Source organism: Convolutriloba macropyga, chromosome 5, assembly GCF_964194025.1.
Source record: "Convolutriloba macropyga chromosome 5, txConMacr16.3, whole genome shotgun sequence".
NCBI lineage: Eukaryota > Metazoa > Xenacoelomorpha > Acoela > Convolutidae > Convolutriloba > Convolutriloba macropyga.
Genome location: NC_134472.1, coordinates 62,342,484 through 62,364,214, shown reverse-complemented (window position 1 = coordinate 62,364,214; position 21,731 = coordinate 62,342,484). Strand labels below are relative to the sequence as shown.

The following is a 21,731-nucleotide window of genomic DNA, read 5'->3' as shown; positions in this document are numbered from 1 at the left end:
AACTAGGTAACAGTTAGACCAAAAAGAATAAAAAGCAAGTTTATGTAATACTTGTTTTCATCGAAAAAAGTTTATTTCCAAAGACATGAAAGCCGTTAATTACAAAATGAAAAAATTGCATACGTTCGTTCATTCTTCCAATGGAAGCCCTCGAGACCTGCAATTATCCAGAACAAGTCTTATGTCTACAAAAAGAACGTCAAATATGACAAAAATCGAAAAATAATTTATTTTTTTTGTGAGAAACCCGTGTCGAAGCCAGTAAAGTCATAACGAATTCTTTAAAAAACATTAAATTTTGCGACACCAATCCCTTTTGACACCTTCCCCTGACAAAAATAATGTCATCTTTAACCTTTAGTTAACGAGACCAGGTAACAAACAGACAATAAGAGGAACAAAATTGCGACGTTGAAATTTTTTTTTTCATTTTGGAAAACAATTGTTTTCAAAGTCATGAAAGCCATTATCTATCTTCTATTATCAGAACATCGGCTCATCTACTTTCTCAGGAAAAGCCAATCAAACCGGGTCACTGTACAGGAAATTAAATGCGACTAAAACGACGAAGTAAAAACGACAGTTAAAGACAAAATTAAAAAGTTCCATTAAAATCTTCGAGAAAGTACTATCGAAGTGGTAGATCCACAATCTATATCTTTAAGGATTTAAATATTATCATTTTGTGCATTATTTGGAACGCAAAAAATGTGTTATATGAACTGACAATAACGTGATAATTTGACAAAACTAGAAAACATGAAAAATTGGCAAATAACTAAAAATAAAAAAATTGTGAAATCTAGTACCATCAAATCCAGAACACCATAACTTAAGGGCTAAAACCGCAATAAAGACTAAATGTGAATACAGCAGAGTGAAAGAGCACTCGTTGATTGCTGATACTAAGCTACAAGTTGACCAAATTAAGAGAAAAATGTAGGCAAATTCAATAAGCCATTTTTTATTTAAAAATCAAACATTTTAAAAATCAAAACGACCATAATTTTGAAAGCCATCAACTAGATAAATTGTTTTCGAGCTAATTAGGAAGCCAATAAGACCTATCACTAGTGAGCTTTGATTTGAATCGTTCTGTTATTTAATTATTAAAAAAAGATCGAATTTTTTTTATAAAAAACCGACTGACGACAATCCGAATTGTTTTTGGATTGTAACGGTCCAAGATTGGTACAGAACTAGTCCTGCTAATGCTGATTGTCCTTTAGGAATATTTTGGAATGTCATTGATATAGATATTTTGTTAGTTAAAAAATCAAAACTAATTGCTGCGTTTTTGATAATCAACGAATAAAGTTAGCAAAAAACGGCAAAGTTTTATTTACAGAGCACTCTCAACGGAAGTTGAAGTGGAAATAGCCCCCTTTTCAGTCTGCAAAGATTGTTTTAGTGGTGTGTGTTTGTGCACTTCCTGCAAATTTGATCAGAGTGGACTAAAAAAACTTATTTCGTGCTGTTTTTGATTTAAAAAAGTCTGAATTTTGTGAAATATTTAGCCGGAATTTGTGTAAAAAAAAATTCAATGAAAATAGCCGACAATATATTTACTCTTTAAACGTAAAATCAACAACATTTTCTCGAAATTTTTTTTAATTTTATCAAAATTGGCCAAATTTTGGTCAAAAATTCCGAAAAAATGTGAATGAAATCAACGGAATTCACTCTATTCTCGAAAGTTTAAACCTCGATATCTCCCTGTCAAAAACGAAAATCAAAAAAATCTTTTAAATTCCATATTCTACGCTGGACAAGCTTTCTAGTGATACCAGTCTCAACTCTCTACGATGAATATATCGATCGGCCAAAATTGACTGAACAAAAAAACCCATTTGAGTATATAGTTCCTCCCCCCTCAAGAGGGGTCGGAACAATTATAACATGAAAATTGAAATACAATTACAAAGTAACAAGGCGGCTCGTTAATGCGCGTTCTCGCATAATGTTCCGACCCCGCTCATCCACATTTTTGGCTTAATTGTCTAACAAATGAGGAAGAGAAAGAAAACTTTCAAAAATTCAATTTTTGTTCAAAAGTAATTGGTGTATGAATGAAAAGACTACTTTCAACTCAAAACACTCACTAAAGTAAATAATGCCACATTGGATGAGATTTGACATTAATGAGACTACGAGGCAGGACAAACAACAAAATCAAATAACAAACAACAAACGATATGTACACTCAAAACTAAAAAAAACTTTATAGCAAAGACAAATAGCGTCAAATAAAACTTAAATTAAACAAATTGAATTGTACTTAACTAGAACAAACATGGGAACATTAATCCTTAATGAGACTTGCTCGGTAACAAATAGACAAAAAAAACAAAATGGCCCAATGAACATATACATTTAAATTTTTTGAAAACCAATATTTTCAAATAATGAAAACCATCAGATAACTGAATTTTTTAAATGGGTTTATATTTGTTGATACCTACATATGAAGACAATGAATCCTTTCATTATCCTGAATATGTTCTGCGTCTACAAAAACAAACAAAAATTACAGACGAAAAAGGAAAATTCAATTAAATTTTCCGAGAAAACGGTGTCGAAGCAGTTAAGACCATTATCTACTCCGTTAAGAATAAGATATAGCCATTTGCGCTTTCCCTGATCACCGGTTAAGCGATATGTGACCTCTGAATTTGGAGACTTGGTAAAAGTAGACTAAAATGAACAATAAGGGCAAATTTGAAAATTGCTATTGTTTTTTTTAAAAACAATTATTTTCAAAGTCATAAAATCATTAGCTATCAAATTAAATCATTAAACAGCCTAATTTATTACTCCAAAGAAATCCATTGAGATCTGTTGTTTTTCAGAATTTTCCCTACGTCTACAAAAAGAACAAATGCAGACAAAAAATAAAATTAAAATTTTACGAAAAACCGGCGTCGAAGCTGTTAAAAGAGTAAGCAAGGCACTAAAAACATTAGATATGTTCAGTTAAACTTGTCTTCAACGCCAATAATGCGATATGTGACTAACTAGTGATACTAGGTAAAAAGCAGACAAAAAGAACAGCAAAGTTAAAAATTACGTCTACCTTATTTTTAAAACATTTGATTTCCGAATCGTGCAAAACTTTAGCTATTATCTGAAATCAGTAAATTGGTTTCTTTGTTCATCCGTTAACAGCCGAAGTTTGCCAGAGAGTTTTCATACGTCAAAAAACAGAACGACAAATGCAGACAAAAATTTTAAAAAAATGAGTTCTGCTACAGAAGACAGTGTCAAAGCGGTCAAAACCATAGTCTACCCATGGATAAATTGATTTGTTCAATTGTGCCTTTTTTTCAAACGTCAATATTGGGATGTGTGATCCGTCAGTAACGTGACAATACAAAAAGTGAACTCTAAATGGGGAAATGTCCAATAATCGAAAGTTTTTTTGAACTCGTAGTATCAAAGCCGAAAACTTCAAACTTAAAAGCCTTCTTAAGCCGAAAACTTAAAATGTAAAATCGTAAAATTATATTACTTGATACGTAAAGTAAATTAAAAATATCTTACTATTAAACCATTACTACTAAACGTAAAATCGCAAGAAATATTAAATTTTGATACATCAGAATGATGCTTCGAACGGTCTTTGCTGACCTTAAGCTACAAGTTGACCCATAAAAGAGGAAAAGTGGCGAAGCTCAATGATCTATTGTCTATTCTGAAAACGAATATATTAAAAAGTGAAAATGACTATAAAATTTCAATTTAACAAACGTAGATAGTTTTTTTGGAGCGCTCTAGGAAGCCACTTGGAGCTGACATTAGTAAGCTGACATTGATTTGGAGCTGTCATTGTTTTGAATTGTTCTGTTATGTAATTCACATAAAAAACCAAAACATTAGACCAAAGATTAGACCAAAAGTAACCTTGCTATTGCTGCTCCTCTATTAGGTTCACATTATTGTTCCAAATGTTACGGAAATGGATAATTTGACAAAAAAGTCAATATATCAAAAACGAATGCTGCATTTTGGATAATTATTGAGTTAGATTAGTGAAAAAAAACTTAATTCAAGAACACTCTCAAACACAAAGTGACTAAAGAAGCTTACATTGTGCCATATTTGATTTTAAAAAACAAAGGCTGAAATTTGAAAAAAAAATAGCAAAGGTTTTGGTAAAAAATTTGGGATCAAACAGTTGAAAGACACTATTCTATCTTGAGAGGTAAAACCAAAAACCCTATCCTTAACAATAACAAAGTTTGCAAAAAATTTCGTAAAAATGCGGAAAATGTGAACAAAAGCAACGGAAATCAGTCAGATAACTGAAAATCTCGAAACTTCAATTAACTCTTTGGAAACAACAAAATTCCAAATTAATCTTTTCGTTTATATATTCTACGCTGGATGGGTTTTTTTAATGATACCACTCACACCCCTCTACGATGAATATATCGATCGGCCAAATTGTACTGAACCCAAAAAACCATTTCAGTATATAGTTCCTTCCCCACTAAAGTGCGTCGGAACAATAATCAATGTTTTACGTAAACTTAGAACACACTTCTACACGATTTACGGATTGAAAAGACAAATTTTAGATTAGTGTTTACGTATATCAAGGCTTGTAATAAATTTTGCATTCGAATTACGTTTTGAATAGTTAGAAACAAGTTTCACTGAATCACTCCTGAATGTCACAGAATGTTCCAACTTTCTTCCTAACGATATACTTGTAATCAAGTTATAAAACTCAAAACAAGAGGAAAAATAAGCACAAGTTGCATTTGATTCACATCAAAATTTTGAGCAATCAAATGCTGTGCAATAACTGATGCAGAGAAGCTAGGAGTAATTAGAACTGAATAGGTCCAGAGCCACATGAGACAAAATGAGAATTAGATCCGAATGCTTTATTTTGACTGACCGTCAATCTGATTGATTTAATTTAAAGTTCAACAAATCTAAGAAATGGTGAATTAATTAGTTGTCCGTCAATCATCTATGGTGGTCGATCGGGTTGCGTTCCACTCGGCCTCCGTTGCCGCTACCCCACCCCTATGACGGGGAGGGGGGAGTTTCGAAGACGGATAAGTATTCGTTACGTTTTTCGGCAAGTACTTTTTTAACAAAAATATCTTGAAAGTATTGGATTTAAGATCGCAATAAGATCATGAGAAATATTTGACTTTAAATCCCATTTTATGGTGTTCTGCTCTACGACACTACTGGCGTCGTCCTGTTGGATAAGCAAAAGTGGAATTAAAAGTAGTGATAACAAGACAAATTTGAGGATGAACGATGGAAACTACAATTAAAAGACCCATATCAAGGGAAAACGAAAGTTGTTTCGAAAATCATTCAATATAAATTATGTTTACTCCCCTGTCCATTTTTAATTGTTCTTAAATGAGTTCCAGTTTTTGAATAACTGTTTTCACTTCTTCCGCTCCGCCGTTAATCATGGCTTTTCGAAAAAAAAAATTGAAAAAAGATTGAACAGTCTGCAAACCTTAGTAAAGTGTTTTTAATTGCAAAGACTTAGGCAGACCTACGCGACTCGATGGAATCACAAAAATGAGCAGCTAAATAAAAAGTGGTTACGGTTACGCGACCCAAGTACCAATCCGATTTATTGATCCGACCCTTTTTAGTGTGGGAGGAACTATATGCTCAACTGGTTTTTTTGTTCAGTCATTTTTCGCCGATCAATTTTTTTATCATACAGATTTGTGTGTGGTATCATCAGAGGGCTTGTATATATCAGATTAAAAAGATGGATGTTTCTGGATGTCGCTTTTTACAAGGAGTTACGCAGGTTTAAAAGTTTGCAATCTGCGTGAAAATTTCAGTATACTTTGCTAAAAATTTGATAAAATTCTTAAAGATAGTCTCATTCATTTTAGATTTAAAGATTAAAGAGAGTTGCTGAATTGTTTAGAACAACCCTCTTACCTAAAATTTTGATTAAATTTTTTGGAAATTTAGCATGTTTTTCATATTTCATGAAAATTGGCACCAAATATGCTCCATTAGCCCTCTTTGTCTAAATATACCGGTAATGCGGACAACAAAATCGCTAACACGATCATCCGTTACAATAATCAGTACTAGTTTTACCTATGAAATCGTTCTCGAACTAAAATTTGTCGGCCTTTTGCGAATTTGTATCGATTTTTTATCAAAAATGCATCATTTATTTTTTGACGTGTGCGTTCTTTTGGAATACGTATATTATTAACAGCTCCTCAGTAATAGCAAGGCCAGTTTTGGCCTCCCGCTACAAAAAAATGGATTGTCTTTTGACTCTTACCGTTTTATAATATTTTCTGCAATTGTCTTCGTCCCAATTACAGACAACTCTATTTTCATTTAGTTTTTAAGTCAAAAGGTCCCACTTATGAAAAGTGTTCATGGTTTTTATATCTTCCAGAAGTGTTTTCTTAAATTTTTAATGGATTCTTGAGTTTTGCCAGCACTTGTTGTTATTTTTGTAGTATTGTGGTTGAGTCTAAATATTCAAAGGTCTTCGATGAAAAACTCCAAACCTCAATGAAAAATTTCTGAGCATTCAAATGCTATCTAGGGAGCTATCAAAAGAAACTATCTAAAGATTTCAGTTGATACCTAATGGTTTTTGCTACTATAACTCAATAATTATGCAAAATTCATCATTCAATTTTGATAAATTGACTTTTTTGTCTATTTAGTTATTCCGGTAATTTTTAGCGCAATGGTTTGTTTTATTGGACGAGCAGCAATAGCAGAATAGGCGAATTTTAGATTTCGAAAGTTATTCGGATTATATTGTTTTTAAGATTTTAGCCTTTTTTTGTTTTTTTATGTTAATTACAGACCAAAATGATTTCAAATCTCAATTATTGACGAGTCAAATTTAAGACCAATTTAAGCTCAATTAAGATACATCAAAATTAACGCAAATATATTATGGGTTTTTTGGCTTCAAAACTTTTTTTTTGCGTACAAGTATTGTGTGAAATTTTGATTTGCGCCTATTTTCGTTATTTTTCTGTAGTTTTTTTAGCCCAAATAATGACATGTTCAATAGGCGGTAATAAGTTGACCACTTTACTGTGTTTTAGTTGGGAGCATATGGTTGTTATTGTTTTTGATTTTTAAAAAAAAGTTCTAAAAAGCTTATTGGTTTCTTTCAGATTTGCAATTTTTCTCACCCTTTAGCATTGTCGCCACTAACCGAGATTACACATCAAGTGAGTTAGATTATAGACTTCGGTGCTGTTTTATCATTTAAAAAATTGTTTTTTTGCTCTAAAACTAATTTTTTTATAGGTTCCTTTTTTAGAGGTTCCTAGTGAATAGATTATGATTTTAAAGCATTCGATACCGGTTTCTTGCAAAGATTGAGTTTTTCATTTTTGCTTGTGTTTGTTCGTTTTATATTCGTAAGACATTCTGGATAGTCAGTGGTTTCCTGTGGAGGTATAAATAAGCCCGTTTAACTATTTCAGTTGGTAGCTAAGGGTTTTGATGTCTTTGAAATTAATTGTTGTCAAACCGTATAAACGTAGTATTTTTTTAACTTTGCCTTTTTTGTGTAAATGTTAATTATTCTCGATAAAGCCGGGTCCTATATCTTTTCTGCTAAAATTTTGGTCAGTTTGTTTAATTTAGGTTTTGTTTGATGCCTTTTTATGACTTTGTTCTTAAAGCTTTTTTTAAAAAAAATGGATAGATATTGAGTTTTGGTTGTTATTAGGGCTTGTTTTTTATTCAATTTTGTTTTCTGTCTTGTCTCCTAGTCTCCTTAATAGCAGGTATCATCGGCCCTGTAATGAGATATTTTTTTTATTTTTTAATGGTATTAGCTTAAAGTGATTTCTTTAATGGATACACTTTAAGGGAGTTTTTGAACTCTCTTCCTCATTTGGTAGACAATTTAGTCAAAAATGTGGTTGAGCGGGTTCGGAACATTATTTGCGAACGCACATTACCGAGCCTACTTCTTTAATATCATATTCGGTTGTGATAATTCCATATCAAGTCCCACATGCCACCGAGGCATCGCCATGGCAATTACATTATAAATTATCTCGCTGAGGAATAATTATTCCAAATGATGTTTTTTCTGATAAATCCAACTGAAGTGTGCAATTTTAGGTACATTTTAGATTTTTTGGCATATTAAGTATTTTGGTATTGGTTTCTCTTGACAAGGTGTTTGATGTTCAGGACGAGTTGTTCATGCACTTGACCAACTATGCTATCAACAAGAGCAGTAAAGAGTTCATTCGGGACGAGGAGCACGGGAGCAAGAGGAGATTGAGTACTCTGTACAGACAGATGAGAGAGCAGGGAGTAGATGTTGACAAGCTCAAGACTGACATCAGTGACGTAGTCATCAAGACCCTCATTGCTGCCCACCCTGTCCTCAAACACAACTACAGGACCTGCTTCGCCAATCATATCAAGGTACTCTCGAAACCCACTAAACAGCTGTAACAATTAACATAACTCAATTATAATAACTAGACAATTATTTTAACATAAATGAACCAATTCGGCAGTTTTGTTTTGGTGGTTCTTATATTTTTTTACTCATGTTATAAGTGTTTTCCAACTGTAACACGTTAGCGTGAATATCGCAAGTAGTTATCTTTGGTAACTATAACTGGTATTGTAGTTTGTAAAAAGGGTGTCGGCAGATGCATCTGATAATCTGATCATCTGAAGAGCTTAAATCAAAATAGTAATTTTCTGGAGTTCTGGCAAGATTATCATTTTTTCTTATTTTTGTCATATTTAAGTATACTGCTTAACTAATAAAAGTTTTTCGAAGAGTATAATAATGAGTGAGGTTTTATTTTATCTTTCTAATTTTTTACACGGTTTAACCTGCAAATTAGTCCGTCAACTTTTCGACCAATTTACGACTAAAAAGTAATTAGCTTGAAAACACATCAGTCAGGCCTAATAGTGGCCTCTCGGTCGGAGATGTTCAAACTATGTTTAACACTGAAAAAATGTATTTTTGATGTCTTTTGTTGCAATAATTTTTGAAACGATTTGTGATGTTTCTGTATTTTTATCCACCCGTATTTCTTTTTTATTATTTGGAGACCAAATTTGTGTCATTTCAGGGCAGTGCCTGTTTTGAGATCCTTGGTTTCGATGTCCTGCTGGATCGCAAGATGCGACCCATAGTGCTAGAAGTGAACCACTCCCCCAGCTTCACAACTGACTCCCAGCTGGACCGGGAGCTGAAGGACAACCTGGTGCTGGACACCCTGGGTCTCCTCAACTTCTCAGCCAGTGACCGGAAGAGGTGCCAGGAGGAGGAGAGGAAACGCGTACAGGATAGACTGCTCAAAACCAAAAGTAGAGATTCAAGGTAGACGTAGAATGACTCTGAACAAAAGTTATTTCCTCGGTGATAATTAAAATGCTTGCTGAAAAAACTTAAGTACTTTTAAAAGTTGAGCTAGTTTTAAGAGCATTGTATCAAGACGGTTTTGGTTATTAGTAATTGTTCCGACCCCTCTTGAGGGGGAGGAACTATATACTCAAATGGGTTTTTTTGTTCAGACAATTTTGGCCGATCGATATAATAATCGTAGAGAGTTGCGAGTGGTATCATTAGAAAGCCCGTCCAGCGTTGAATATGGAATTAAAAAGATTTTTTCAATTTTCACTTTTTATAGGGATTTATCGAGGTCTAAAGTTTTATGAATATTAGACATAATTCAGCTGTTTTATTCACATTTTTGACCAAATGTTCGTCAATTTTGACCAAATTTTCGTCAATTTTGCTTGAATATGTTAAAATTTTTAACTGTGGTGTTATTGATTTTATCTTTAAAGATAGAGGAGGGTTGCTTAATTGTTCGATCCGAGTTTTTGGCTAGAATTTATGCTAAATTTTTTTAAATTAAGACTTTTTTCGTCGAAAAAATGGCTTTTTTTAACACATTTGCTTTAAATTTACTGGAAGTAGACACTTTAAAACTATGACCATATTCTTCTTAAGCTCAAAAAACAGCTACTTGTACTCCCGCTGGCTTTAAGAGTCTGGAATTATAATTTTGCTATTTTTTTTTGCAAATTTAGACTCGACAATTATACAAAACGCATTATTTATATTTGACAAGCTGCAAAATTTTGTATAGAATTGATATATTTCGCAACCGTTTCAACAATTGAGAGTTTTGTTAGATGCGCAGCAATATCAAGGCTGATCTTGATCTCACCATGGATCCTTTATGATAAAATTTTTTAGATTTTAATTAGGCGCGACCTTTTTTTTCAAAACATTTACGCTATGTAAAGGTCTTTATGTAAATTACGGACCAGAATTTCAAATCAGAGCTCAATTATTGGCTGATACTTTTTGCAATAAACAAGATCTAACGAGATGATATTATGGTTTCAGAGTTAAGACCATGGTTTTTATGGCTCTGATCAATTGTTTTCGTAAAAATTTTATGGACTTCTTGGGTTTTACTTTCATTTTTCATACTTTTTGTAGCCCAATGACTTAGTGTCCCCAGTCAAAGATCCAGTTAGTTTTTAGAAGGTATAAAAAGAACCTAGACTTTTTATTCAGTTTTTATCTAATGTCTGTTCTGACTTTGAATATATTTGTTTTGAGAAAGTATCGGTGAATTTTTGAACTTTGCCACTATTTTGCAGTAAAAACAGGCGGCAACTAACTTCTAGTGAGTTATAAATTAATGTCGGTAATGGTTTTATATTCAACTAATGGTTTCTTTTTTTGGTACCACGCGTTTTAAATTTTTCATTTACTTTTGACCATAATTGCATATTTTATGATTTTAATTTGTTTCTTTGTCGAATTATCACATTTTTGAAAATTCCAATTAAAGCAAGGCATTGTAGGAAAAATGCATAACTTAGGAAAAAGGCGTACCTGGACATGTTAAATGTTTTTCTTGAGTAGTTTATGCTTTGACTTCCTTTCCGTTGTTATACGCCAAATACCCGATAACAATAGATCTTAATTTCTCCCCCGAGTCGTATAACTCAGCCTAATTAAAGAGTTTGTTTTAATGATTTTCAAATTAAATTTAAAAAAGTTTCATCTGTCTCCTTTTTGCTTTGATTTTTGTCATCATGTAACTCAATCTCTTTCATTAGAAATCCCAATTACTTCTGTTGATTTAAACAATTTTTTCGCGCTTAGTTATACGTTTTGACTGATTGCCTCGATCATTTAGTTTCATAAAAAGCTTTCGAGATTTCTATACTGTTCGGTTTCTGGGTGTCTTTTTGTTGTCGTGTCTAATTCCTTTTACAAGGAAAACTCGTTGATGTTACGATGAAGGGAAAATGACAATATACATTTCTTACAGGTAACATCTTTTAATTATAGTGCCTTGAGCATTGTCATGTCGTAAAGTGGTTTGAAGTTTTGGCTTCCTTATGATTTTGTTTTTTTTTGGCTCATGTCTTAGTCTCATTTTTAACATGCCCAATTGGCTTCGAGATGTAATGAAACTTAATCCACCGCTTTTTGTTATAATCCTAAGTATGTTATGACTTTTTGAAAAAAAATTGTTTTCAAAAATGAATTTGGGTTTTTGAGCATCGTCTTTTTTACATAGCTTTTCGGTTGATCTTGTAGCTCGGTCTCTGTAAACACAGGTCACAACCCGTTTCCAGTTAGCTAAAATTTAATCTTTACAACAATTATTGCTTCAAACAATTTGTTTCTCAGCTTTGTTACTACTGTAATGACTCAATTGATTCCTATGTAGACATGAATGAACAAGTGATTTCAGTTGACATCTAAAGACATTAATAACTGTGAAATTCATTGGTTTCAAATATGGAAAAGTGTTTTTGACTCTCGAACCTATTTGCTTTTTTTTGAACTGTTGACCAGTCGCATTGGGGACAGTCGCATATCTTTGCTAATAAAGTATAGGTTAAATTGTATAGTTTTGGTTTATATCTGATGAGATTTCGATATTGTTATGATTTTTTTTATTACATCGAGTTTTGAGCGTAAATAATGTTTGTTGTTTGATTTTCATTATAGTCCTTTCTAGTATTCCTATTATCAACAACTTTCGTCGGCCCTCAAGCGTGGCATTATCGTGTTTCATTGGTTGTTTACTGAACGATGTGTATGTTTTTGAAAGTTTTTTTATCTCTTCAGTAAGATCTCTATAAGTTCTCTATCTGGTAGCCAATTGCGGGGTCGGAACATTATGTGCGTACGCACATTACCGAGCCTCCTTGTTGCGTAGTAGGTTCAAGGTCACAGAAGGTGTTTTCTGGTGTTTGATGAACCTGCCCTGAATAATTATGATCTTAGCCAAAATAACCTAATCGAAATGTTCCAAATAATTCTATTATGCTCGGCGATCAAACTATTTTTTCATGGAATTGCGTAAGAAACATAGAAGCAAGCAAAAACTCAATTTTCGTATTCGATTGTTTTGACTTAACTTTTTATTAGATGTCTTAGCTTTGATAAACATTTGTTTCCTTAATGACCAATTGTCATGATTCCTGCCCCTGAAGAGTTCCTTCGTATCATTTTACTGAATCAAGTTTGAAATTTAGGATCTTTTCAACAATTGCCCCCCCCCCCTTTGCAAAAGGGGGGTCTATTCTTGAATAGAATTTAAGCGAGCGACTTATTAACCAATCAGAGACGACTAAAGGCTTTCCAAGTATGCATATACTATGTTAAACTGAATAGAATAAAATACGCCATGCTATGGCAATTAGCCGAATTGGAATACAGAGCGATAAGAATTTCCGACTGGCGGGTCGGTGGGCGCGCTTCGCGGCTTCCGCCGCGATAACCGACCCGCGATTTCCGGATTACATCTCACTGTGCGTGAGAGGCATGGCCGTGAACAGCGATCCGCAATTGCGCTTAAACTGATATTCGGCTATCTAAACTGTAGGCCGAGTAATATTTTGGTAAAGTATAGCATAGAAGGGGTGGTGATTCTCTATTAGCTACCAAAGGGGGGCAATTGTTGAAAAGATCCGAAATTTATTTGTTTTTCAGAAAACAAGAATTAGACGAACTACTAGAATCAACGACTCAACAAATGATCAAATTTGAACTAGAACATTGTTCCGGATACACACGAATATACCCTCCCCTCCCAGACAGCGGCCTGACCGAGAGTAAATATTTAAAGTTCTTCGAACACAGTGGAACCCTTTTCTCAGAAACAGTCGCTAGCAAAGCCAGAGGCGAGGCTGCCAGACAGCTACGCGAAGACATCAAGTCAAAGGTCGAACAAACCAGTCCATCGCATAAAGGTAGTTCCAAACAATCAGCCCAGCACAAATCAGACGGGTCCGGAACTGTAAGGCCAGAAAGTCCGGGTGTTTCCAACAAGAAGCGGATGTTGCAGCGCCCGGTTTCACAACGACTTCTACAACCCAAAAAACGAGATGTGGGTTTGAAATATTTTAACAATCATGCAAAGTCACTTGACACGGGTTTCATGCTGGCCGAAGGGCGAGTTAGCCGACAAAAGCTAAACAACTGATAGATACATACATAAATACATCCATGACACATCAGATTACATGACGCATTTGTTCATCTACACGCATACATGTTTTCAACCCCATTTAAGCTGTCGCATTTCAGCAATCGTTTTCATTCGCATTATCACCCACAAATGTATAGTATAGCATATGTCCCGTAAGGTTGAAATAATGAAACGTTTCCAAAACAAATTAAATGTCAAAAATGTTCAAATTTAAAACATGTAGACAAAAACAGAAAAACTGGATCTAAAACCGAAACGCGTTTTAATTGAAATGACCACATTGCTGCTTAATTACACGTTTTGGCGTTTTTGGAACGTCCGATTATTTCAACTTTATTGGACCGACTATATTTAATTAGTCCCATAAAGTTGCAACGCAAGCGAACGTTCGAAAACTCCAGACATACAAGTGAACATAAATACCGATAGCTGCTTGTTTTAAATTTGAACTCGATCTTTTAAATGTTTGATTGCGTTACAACTTTATGGGACAGACCTGCATAGTTGTTGCATGTTTGCAAAATTTCATAAGCGTCTCTGCAATCAATTGCACTGCAAGTGTTCCAACACAGTCATATGAATTTGCATGTTCCCTGCATCCATATAATTTGCATGCATATCCTCAATCATTCACTCACTTTTTCGTTCACATGTAGTAATCACAGATGCATGAAATGAATTCATAAAACATTGTCATATTAAATGCGTTCAAGCATATTACATGTCATCACCATCTCATCACTCAGGTCTACATGAATCATTGAATGTTACAGCACATGCTCGTAATCGCATCTGAGTCTATCATACTGAAATATCAGCTTAATTTTTGTTAAAATCATAATGGAAAAAATTTCGAAAACAATTTAAAACTGCAGAAAAGGCAAGCCAGCATGAGCCTGTGAATGAGTTGGTCTCATATGAGGTAAATTTTGAATCTAAGTGAGCCCGTGGGCATCAGTTTGAGTAGGGAAAATGGGGGGTCCTGTTTGAATTAATTGAGAAATGCGCTTGTATTCTAGATTTATCATGAAAACTTGTTAATGAGAAAAACTTATCACCCCGTATTATTTTTTTATTTTGCCGTGCTGTTTGAAAACTGTGAACATAAGGTCAGTTTAGGAAGTTCTAACGTTGCAAATATTTTGTCATTGCAATGTACCGAGTAAATTGGACTTCAATTACATACAAAGTTACAGAAATTTACAGAAAACGACGCAATTTATTTTTTAGTAGAAATTTAGCAAAATTTTTTTAGCGCGTTGTGTAACTAATAACATACGTTATTAAGTTACTATGAATACTGATCATTTTTTAATATGCTGGATACGAATGAAATATTCTTTTTTATAGTCGACTGCAAAAGTTCTTTTTAATCGAACATCTACATTTTAATTTAGATCAAAGGTAAAATTAAGGTATAATTGTCAGGCATAAAAAATAAGGTGAGATAACGCTGATTAATTTTTTTAAATTCCAATGCTAAAAGAAGGTGTTTTAGAACGTTTAGTCACTGATTCATGTAACGTTGACATGTAATATGTTTTATGAACTGTTTTAAAGTTAGTATTGGTATAGTATACCCTTTGCATGTACCAACGAAACCATTCTATTCATGAATTGATCTTTTGCTTCACAATTTCTATTTCGCATGAATCAGTGACGAATGAGATGCTGTTTTACTTGCTATTTGGCTGACTGCCGAGTTCTAGTTCTATCGATGATTGTTTCTTTTTTAAATGTTTGGACGTATGATATTAGTATCACAGACGTTCTTATAAATTTTGGAGCAATTTTTTTCCAGTGTTGGTTTAAGCCATTCGCCAGAAGTCCTATTCAAATGTACAACTCTTATACTTTTTCGTAGAGGCAAACTACAGAATTTTTCTAGAGAAAAAGGAAAAAAACAATTTTTGTTACTCTGTGGGGGGTTTTACTGGCGTGTCGAAAAAACTATTTTTGGTGCAAAATAGGCCTCTATATCATGCCTATATATGAGACTATTCAAATCAGCGTAAAAGGCTTGGAAACTTTTGTATGATTTTTTTCAGCTGAGAAAGAAATGGTTTTTTTTCTGAAATAAAAATCGTTTTAACTAAATTTTATAAGCACCTACGGTAAGCCTCAAACCCACCTCCAATATTTTCAGAATTTTTTGACTAAAATGTAAAAGAATTAGCCAAATATAGGATATTTGAAAAGAGAGCGACAGAAAAGCTATTGGGCGAGGAAGAAGGAAATCTGTTTTTCTTTTCAATTCTTTATTCTGTTGATTGTTCCTACTGTTTAAGGGGATTTTAGAATTTAAGCACACGTTTTGCCTGCAGTAAACCTCCAGATCCAGTAAACGGAAAGAATAAAAAAAATTGGAGATATCGCCTGTTTATTTTTCTTTTGATTAAAACACAAAATTTCAAATGGGATTTTTTTTTGAAAAAGTGGAAAATCAGATTTTTCTTTTACATTTTCGCCCAAATTTTTCTATATTGTTACGCTTTCTCGTTATAACTTCCATCATGTTCTTACTCTTCAAGCTCTTTACTTCAGACTTAAATTGACATGGATGTTTGCGCGGTTAAAATGGTTTTGTTTCGAATAGTAGTGCTATTTGATACAATTTTTTCAGGAGGCCTTTATTTGTCACTTCAAACAATAGTTTTTTATAAAGGTAGAAAAAGTTTTTTATGAATAGCAGCAACATTCTGGTCAAATTCAAGTCCACCACTTAATTATTGGCTGTGTACTTCGATTAGCCGAATCGGCCGTTTTTTGGAATTTTGTACCAAGAACAGAAAATAAAGTCATTTGAGAAAACAAAAAGTTCTATCTTTGCCACCATTGCAACTGTTTCCTCTTTTATGCTTGGTTGACTATAAAAGCTACTTTTTTCGTTTAAGCCCAACATTGACTGATTTATCAAAATACATAATCCACCTACATGAGATAATTAAAGTGAAAAAACCATCAGTACTTCACTACAAAGCCTTGAATCAAAACTATTTTCATACTTTTGCGATTTATCGCCGAAATGTTGAGTAGAAAATTTCTTGCCTAGTTTTATTTAAATTATTGAATTTAGAACTTCTCGGAATAAAGGAAAATTGAGTTGAAAACAACTCCAAACGGAGTTTAGACTGAAAAGGCAAACAACTCATAATCAACGACTCTAATTGTAATCATTTCTTGATATTTGGTGACATTTCTAAAGAAAAATTAACTGGATTCTACATCTAACTAATCAGTCGACATTTCATCATTTAGTCTCAGTTTCTTTTTGGAAAATTCTGAGTCCCGCTTTACTTGAAATTTGCAAATTATTATCTGTGTTTCAGGTAATTTTTTGTAACTGACTGCGCTAGCTGAACTTTATGGGGAGTTTTTTTATGTTACACAAGTTTTGCGGTACTTTCTGCATATTATCTGTTAAAATCAGTTTAAAATGAGGATTTTTTATTTTTTTATAATAAAGAAATTTCTCAAGTTTTTATCAAAAATTTGCTTTATTTTGAGTTTTGCAAAACTGATAATAAAAGGAACTTTTCCTCTTGGAACAATTTTTTTTTGCAAATACGAGACGTCTGTTAGAACATTCTGTGCTACGCACAGGTTCAGATCAATCGTCTTATAGTGCTAAATGTTCTGACTATAATAGTTTTTTTTCATGATTCCATTTTATTTCAATCAACGCTGGGGGCTGGTTTTTTATTAAACGCCAAAATCGAGTAGACTGTGGCCTTCTTGTCTCAAGAACTATTACCCAAGGTCAAAACAAACACTTTTAGATCGCTTTGAAAAACGCGTCCCTCTATAGCAATTACACAAAAATTCTTGTAACTTGAGATTTACTGAAACCATTTTCATAACAGAGCACGGGACAATTTTTTAGTTTTGAAATTATTTTAGTGCCGCAAAACATCTTTTTAATAAAGAATATCTAGAAATGAGGAGACTGAATTGGTGAAAAAGGAAAAGGAATATCAGCAGAACTCTGACACGCAAGATGAAACTTACAGAGAAGGGTGACCACTAAAATTGAAAATGAACAGCGGGACTAAAGTAAAGATGATTATGCTCCCTAAGTCTTGGTTGACAGTTAACTTTAGAATGAGTTAAAAACTGGGAGAGGAAATCTTACAAATAATTGAAAAAACTTGAAACGAATTCAAAGATTCAAGTTTTAAATAAAAAAGGGCCCAGTTTTTTTAGAACTAAAATTGTAGGCGTTTTTTTATATCAAAGTCTTTAAGCATCAAGATTGCGTCCAAAAAACTAAAAAATTTTATAACCATGCCGTGCCAAAATTATCGCATAAACTTTAACAAATACATATTTATATTTCACTAATGTTGATAAGTTCGCAAACGCAGCTATCTTCGTAGACAACTGAACACAAAAATTATACTAAACCAATTGCTTATCCAACACTAAAGTGATTCCCAGTTCACGCGCATAATAGAAGCCAACAACTCATTTTTTCCATTTCAGATTTGAAAACAATTAAATTTATAGCATCCCAACGAAAACTGTCTCAAAATTGCGTGAAAAGTACGATTTCGAATTGGTAGTTCCCTGTCAATTTCGTCTTTCTGAGCTTTCAAAAGCCAATTTTTTAGCAGGAAAAAATTTGTTTTTGCTTTTCGAGATTAAACAAAACGGAAAGCGGACTTGAATAAAAAAAATTTCATTAGAATACACCAAAATTTGTTTGAAAAATGGCCTTCTTGTCTCAAGAAGTATTACCGCAGATCTAAACAAACTTTTTTTAACTCGCTCTAAAAAACGCGTGCATCTACAGCAATCAAACAAAAGTTCTTCTAACTTGACCTTTTCTGAAACCAATTTCATAACGGAGCACGGGACAATTTTTTAGTTTTAAATTCATTTTAGTGCCCTAAAACATCGTTTTAATAAAGAATGTCTGAAAATTAGGAGACTGAATTGGTGAAAAAGGACAAGGAATATCAGCAGAACTTTGACACGCAAGATGAAACATAAAGAGAAGGGTGACCAGCAAAATCGAAAATGAATAGCGGGACTATAGTAAAGATGATTATGCTTCCTTATCAACCCAAATCTTGGTTGACAGTGAGCTGTAGAATGAGTTGAAAGCTAGGTAAGGAAATCTTCCAAATAACTCTAAAAAGTTTACTAAAATAAAGTTAAGGCTATAAAATTAAATCTTTGAATTCGGTTCAAGTTTTTTAATCATTTGTAAGATTTCCTTTCCCAGTTTTCAACTAATTCTACAGCTAACTGTAAACCAAGACATGGGATGACTAGGGAGCATAATCATCTTTACTATAGTCCCACTCTTCATTTTCAATGTTGCTGGTCACCCTTCTCTTTAAGTTTCATCTTGCTTGCCAGAGTTCTGCTGATATTCCTTGCCCTTTTTCACCAATTCAGTCTCTTCATCTTTAGTTATTCTTTTTTAGAAAAGCTTGGTTTCAGAAAAGCTCAAGTTACAAGAATTTTTGTTGAATTGCTATAGATGGACTCGTTTTTTAGAGAGAGCCAAAGTGTTTGATTTGTTCTTGAGATAAGAAGGCCACAGTCTACTCGATTTTTGGTGTGTTCTAATTACATTTTTCAATTTGGGAAAACCATAAATTATTTCTTGTCATAAGTTTAGCTTTTGGAAGATTGGAAGTTTAGCTCAGAAAAACGAAAATGATAGGCAACCATCAATTCCAAATTGTTCTTTCCACATTTTTTGAGATGGTTTTTTTTCGATGCAATGAATTTTTTTTGTTTCGTGTCTTCAATATAAAATGGAAATAGTAATTTGATGGCTCCTATTATGCGCGGGAACTGGGAGTCACTTTAGTGTTGGAAAAGTGATTGGTTTAGTATAGTTTCTCGTTGCAGTTGTCTTCGAAGCTAGCTGCGTTTGCGTATTTATCATTATTACAGTGAGTTAAAATAGTTTCTTAAGTATAGGGGATGTTTTTGGCACTTCGTGACTACAAAAGTTCTCAACTTTTTGAAGGAAGTCCCGATCCCGATGTTCAAAGCTTTTTTTTCAAAAAGTTTTGTCTGCAATTCAAAATTTTTCGGAAATACTGGATAGTTTCTAATTAGAGCTTACATTTTTTTCTTTTGTATCATCGGTTGTTAATTATCTAGATAATTTTTTTCTCAAAGTTTTAACTGATTCTACATCAAACTATCAACCCAGTTGATGGACGCTTAGGGAGCTTTATCACCTTAACTTTGGACCCTTAACTCGTTTTTGATTGTGTTCTTCACCCTTTAGTATTTCTGATTTTTTTTCAAAAAGCTTTAGGCCTTTCTTGTAAGCTAAAATTGGTAATTGGTTTTCTGATAATTTTGAATCCCTCAGAGAATTTTACTTTTAAGGAGTGTCCCTGCAAATTTTAACAATTTATTTTGAAGATCAGTCAGAAAATGAAGAGTTCCTATATAATATAGAATATATTATATATTAGGATATATGCTGCTTATTCTTGAAAACCTGGGAACTCCGCTAGTAACCTGAACAGATTTTGAGATGCAATTATTCATCTGAACTCTTTGTGCGGTTAGTTAGATAAAAATATAAATCTCATCCAGAGCTTTTATCATTTTTTAAATAAAAAATTTCATGTTATAATAAATTTCAAAGATTTTGAATGAAGACACAGACGACATATGATGGTCAATAAATTATATATACAGTTTAAATATTTTCTATCCCACTGAAACGATGTTTTGTGGTTAAAATAAGCGTTTGTGGTTAGACGAAAACCTTCTGAATGTGCGACTATTTAAAAAGTTTTCTGCGGGCACTGCAAATTTTTAAATAGTATCATACGTTTGCGACAGAGTCATGTTATGTTTTGCACACTTTTAATGAGCAATAAACTCATATCCTCATTGTTGAATTGAGGCAGTTAAAAGAATTTCATAGCGCTTGTTTTCTGTTTGAGAATTATGTTTCTAGCTGCTATAACTAAAACAACATAATTGAGCCCATATGGTGTTATTTTTCAGGGTTAAAACGCTTTAATGCCAAAATTTAAATGTATAGCATGATTTGTGGTAAGGCGTGAAATTTGGAAAACAGTAAAAGAGCTGTGCTCTTTTACTTTATGCCATGTTGTTATGCTGAACTGCTAGATTTTTATTGACACAAATTTAAAACAGCTTAGATTCAACCCAAAATCCGTTGCACATAATGTGTAAAAAACGTTGAATTAAAACTATTTGAAACCCCCAAAATACCTGAACAGATTTTGAGATGCAATTATTGATATGACCTTTTTGTGCGAATGGTTAGATAAAAACAATTTTTGTTCAGAGCTTTTATAATTTTTTATAAATAATAGTTTTTAAATTATAATAAATTTCAAAGATTTTGAATGAAGACGGACAACACATGGTAGTCAATAACTTATACAGAGTTCAATTTTTTTCTATCCCACTGAAATGATGTTTTGTGGTTAAAACAAGCGTTTGTAGTTAAAAGAAAACTTTTTTAATGTGTGACTATCACAAAAGTTTTCGAGGTTTTTTGCAGGTACTGCAAATGTTTAAATCATGTCATACATTTGCGACAGGTTCATGTTAATCTTTTGCACACTTTTAATGAGCAATAAACTCATATCCTCATTGTTTAATTGAGGCAGCTAAAAGAATTTCATAACGCTTGTTTTCTGTTTGAGAATTGTGTTTCTAGCTGCTGTAACTAAAGCAACACAATTGAGCCCATAGGGTGTTATTTTTCAGGGTTAAAACGCTTTAATGCCAAAAAGTAAATGTATAGCATGATTTGTGATCAGGTGTGATATTTGGAGAACAGTAAACACAGCTGTGCTCTTTTAATGTATGAACTTTTGCTGAACTGTTAGATTTTTATTGACACAAATTCAAAACAGCTTAGATTCAAACCATAATCCGTTGCACAGCTTGAGTGAAAAACGTTGACTGAAAACTATTTGAAACCCCCAAAATTGTCCGAAAAATACAGAAAACCTATTAACCGATTTCATTTCTGCAGAAAAGATTTATTGGAGCATAGATTAGTTATTTCGCAAAATTGATAAAGTAAGAGCTTGCACTGTCCTGTTCTTGCGTTCCTATTTTGTTATGCTTGACAGGTGTCACAGTTGAAAGTGAACCAAATAGTTGACGCCAGCTATCCTGAGGTGGTGTCTTCTGACCATCATCATCATCAACACCAACATCATCATTACCACAATCATGATCATCATCTGCACTCTTCCTGTCCTTCCC

At 33.1% G+C, this 21,731-nt stretch overlaps 1 protein-coding gene across 2 annotated transcripts in view; it reads left to right on the top strand.

The window, feature by feature from the left end:
* LOC142339530 (tubulin polyglutamylase ttll6-like) overlaps positions 1 to 21,731 on the top strand; it is a 56,390-nt gene that overhangs the window by 16,797 nt on the left and 17,862 nt on the right. For both annotated transcript variants that reach the window (XM_075389633.1, XM_075389634.1), the window contains 3 exons: positions 8,188 to 8,427; positions 9,096 to 9,346; positions 13,001 to 13,397. In XM_075389633.1, coding sequence (XP_075245748.1) covers positions 8,188 to 8,427; positions 9,096 to 9,346; positions 13,001 to 13,397 — 888 coding nt within the window. The remainder of the gene's footprint in view (positions 1 to 8,187; positions 8,428 to 9,095; positions 9,347 to 13,000; positions 13,398 to 21,731) is intronic.